Raw genomic sequence first — 3672 nt, forward strand, 5'->3', positions numbered from 1 at the left:
AGGGATGATATCTTTTATGAGGATCAAATGAGGTAGCCCATGTTTTGCAAGCCTTAAAGCTGTATATACATATTATCTGTTATTTCATATGATTCTCACAGCTACACTAGTAAGTAGAAATAATAGACATCATCTAAATTGAACAGTAAGTCTTAAGCCCAGAAATCCTAAGGACTTCACCCAGGTCAAACTTGGGTCGTTTTTTTTTAATGTAGGGCAAGTGGTAAGTTGGGTTCAGAACTCACTCTCCTAATACTATTCCATGTTCCATTCACTTTTCTGTATATGCATATGTAATGACTCTCTGGTACTCAGCTTCATATATGTGTCTAAATGAATAGATATCTCTCCATGTCTTGGATTGTGAGTTCTTTAACAAAGGATGCCCCCAGTCCTTGCACCAAAACCGTACTCCCTCTGTAGCCCCATTTCCTTGTGTGGTTCTCCCCTCTTTCCATTCTCATAACCAAATCCCTGGTATAGATCCAAAGGAAAGTGAGGAGCTATTGTTCTAAAAGTCATTACAGGATATTCCCATAATGCCAGTGCCATTTTGTCTTCAGAAGGAAGCAAAATACAAAGTGAAGCTGGGGAGATATAGAGTATATTAATAGCAATGCCACATTACAGGTATAGAAACTGTCTCCCTTCCCAAAAAGGGATAGTCCACAGAGAGTATTAGCATAAGATATACGTGGGATGAGCTAGCCAAGAGGAAGTGATGGAGACCAGATGGAGACTTCAGTTACACATTTTATTGTATACACATAATATGCGAAGATAAAAGTACTCATTCACACTTCCAAAATGCTAATGAGTGTAGAAGAACTGCTCCTTCCCCTTACAAATATACACCAATTCTGCATAAATTAGAAGCCCTATTAAAGGAGAGAAGGAAATGGTGTATATGTGCTTGATGGGGGTATAAAGAAATATAAGGAAGATATGGAAGAAGTGAAACTCTCTGCCTGGCTCTGCTCACATTCAGATCCATGGAGCCTAGCTGATTTATTTTGCTTCCATTCTCCATCAGAGCCCAAGAGTGGCTAATTGGAGGAAGGCTAGAAGGAAAGAGTAACTGCCCAAGACATTGTCAGAACTCCCTTCATCATGGTTAGCCCCAAACTTTAGTACCAACCCCTTCTTCCTCCATCATGGTGAACTTGGGAGTTAAAGGGCATTTGACCAACCCTTACAACTTTGCCTAGGGCATAAGGATTTGTGGGCAGAATGACCAGCACTCACCATTGTCACAGAAGGATTACTTGGGAATCAGGGTAAGTCACATTAAGATAAATGTTATTCTTCCTCCAGTCCCAAGTGTTCTCTATCAAAAGGCCAAGAGTCAAGTATTTCTGAGTCATACATGGTAGACTTTCTCCTCCTCATCCCCATCTCTCAAATCCAGACCATGGTTCACATAGCCCAAGGTATTTCTTCTAAGGACCTCCCAGCCCCAGTGACTGGAGCTGCTTTGAGATGTAGTTCGAGATAAGGAGGGTGTTGGGGCTACCAAGGAGGCCTTCCCTAGTATTTTACCCATCTGCTTGGGTTGTAGCCTCTCAGATAGGCGTTCTTGTTCTGATTCATCTTGGTCAGAGGACTTGAGAGCTTCCACATATCGGAGCACACGAAGAGGGCTGTGATCCTGGAGGTCTTCAACTCTGCAAGGGAATGGTAAGAACAGGGTCAAGTGGCAAACCATGGCTGGCTGGTAGTGGGGTGAAGGAAAGGTGCAGCCCATAGTGTGTATGAGATAGAAAAGGAGAGGGAGGACAAGAGAATGAGTAAGAGAGAACACTAGGATTAGGGGGAAAACAGCATCATAAAAGACCATGTGAAATGGAAGGGAAATGGACTGGGAAGAAGAGTGAAGAAAGGAATCATAGGGAATGAGATCAAAAAGAACTGGAGAGAAGGGTGGAAGACAGGAAGATCAGGGAGTCGAGGGAAGAAGCAACTTAGGGGTCTAGATGTATAGTCTAGACAGCAGAGTAGGATTGGGTGTCCAGTTTTTGTTAGGGACCATAGAGACCAAAGAGTAACATTAACAGAAAGTGAATGATACATACACCTGCACAGAAATCTAAACACACAGATTTGCTCATACTCATATTCCCATAGTCCTCATTCATATACCGGCTATACATTATCCCTAAACCATCCCTCTCCTCAGACTTCAGAACCCCAACTTTACAGAATGACTTCTCCCCCTAGTGGAGCTAGGAGGAAATCTCATGAAAGGAAGTGGGATTGTCAGAAGGTGAGACTGTTGGGAAAGCGTTAAGGATTAAACAGCTCTCACCATTAAAGATGCTCATATACCAATACATGGGTATGAGACTACCACACACACTCCTGCTCACCGCAAGAACCAGCGATCTCCAAGCCCAAACTCTCTCCCACAGATCCCTGAGCGAGGCCATAGGCATCGTGGTAGCTTCCTCTCCAACATTACTGTGGTGGCCACAACCTTTGTGGGGAAGTTGGGGAGGGAAGAAAATGATCAGAAATGGACTAGATATACTGAGAGAAATAACAGTAAGTGAAGATGAAATGGGAACAAATAAAATTTCATGCAGAAATAGGAGAAACAGAGAAAATAGATTATGTCTATTTAGAAGAGAATTTGGTAATCATTAGACAATAAAATTTTGTTCACTAAGAACAAATCATACCCTATTAAACCTATTCCATTTTTCATATGGTTTTTAGATATGCTTAGATGAGGGACTTGTGTAGATAGAGTATAACTTAATTTCACAAAGAACTTCAATAAATTCTCATGGATAAAATAATTAAATGTGAACTAGATAGAAATGCTGTCTATTGGAGTTAGGGTTGAACATCCAAATCCTAAATTGACCAAGTATTGATTAATGTCTCTATGTCAGTCTGGAGGAGGGTTTCTAAAGATGTCCCCGTCCTTTTCAACAGCACCAATGGATTAGATTAAAAAAACATAAATATCAAAAAAGCTGGAAAAGATAATTAATATATGAGAAAGAAAATCTCAACCCAACTGAATCTTAATTTTCTCAGCTGTCATATGGGGCAGGCCTTGGTCAGGATGATCTCTAGGGTAATAAGGTCATAGATTTAGATTTAGAAAGGACCCTAGAGGTCATCTAGTCAAATCCTGTTATTGTACATGCTTTTGTTGTTGTTCGAAGAGAACCATGACATGGGAAAAGTGATGCCATGACTTACAAGTGAATGGGATTTAAGTGAGGTGGGGCTGTGCAAAGTCACCAGCCTCTCTGTCGTCCAGAGACATTTGGGTCCAGTGGCAATGCAGTCACACAAAAGGCAGATATGGCATTTGAACCTGCATCCTTTAACTCCAAATTCAACACCATGGGTCATTTTTAGTTTATGTTTGTGTGTGTTTATTTAGTTATTTGAGATGCTCAATAGTTCAAAATGGTGAACTGAAAAATTGTAAGATTAAATTTAAAATACATCTGTGTAAAATCCAGTCACGTGACTACAAGAAATTTATTCTCTTATTCTCCTTTGTCTTTTCTCTCCCTTCCTCTCTCTATTTTTCTTCTCTCTCTCTCCCCAACTCCTCCTCCCTCTGACCTCTCCCCTCCTGCCCTATATTTCTTCTTCTTCTTCTTCTTCTTCTTCTTCTTCTTCTTCTTCTTCTTCTTCTTCTTCTTCTTCTTC

At 40.8% G+C, this 3672-nt stretch overlaps 1 protein-coding gene across 1 annotated transcript in view; it reads right to left on the reverse strand.

The window, feature by feature from the left end:
* Window positions 1-828: 828 nt before the first annotated feature.
* Window positions 829-3672, reverse strand: part of LOC138160695 (transient receptor potential cation channel subfamily V member 5-like) — a 20490-nt gene continuing 17646 nt past the window's right edge. Inside the window, exons 14-15 of the mRNA XM_069087427.1 lie at window positions 2367-2473; window positions 829-1664 (exon numbers count right to left, since the gene is read on the reverse strand). Coding sequence (XP_068943528.1) covers window positions 1361-1664; window positions 2367-2473 — 411 coding nt within the window. The 3' untranslated portion in view covers window positions 829-1360. The remainder of the gene's footprint in view (window positions 1665-2366; window positions 2474-3672) is intronic.

Source organism: Petaurus breviceps, unplaced genomic scaffold, assembly GCF_028583685.1.
Source record: "Petaurus breviceps papuanus isolate PSGF00001 unplaced genomic scaffold, PetGlider_PUasm1.0 181, whole genome shotgun sequence".
Lineage (NCBI taxonomy): Eukaryota > Metazoa > Chordata > Mammalia > Diprotodontia > Petauridae > Petaurus > Petaurus breviceps.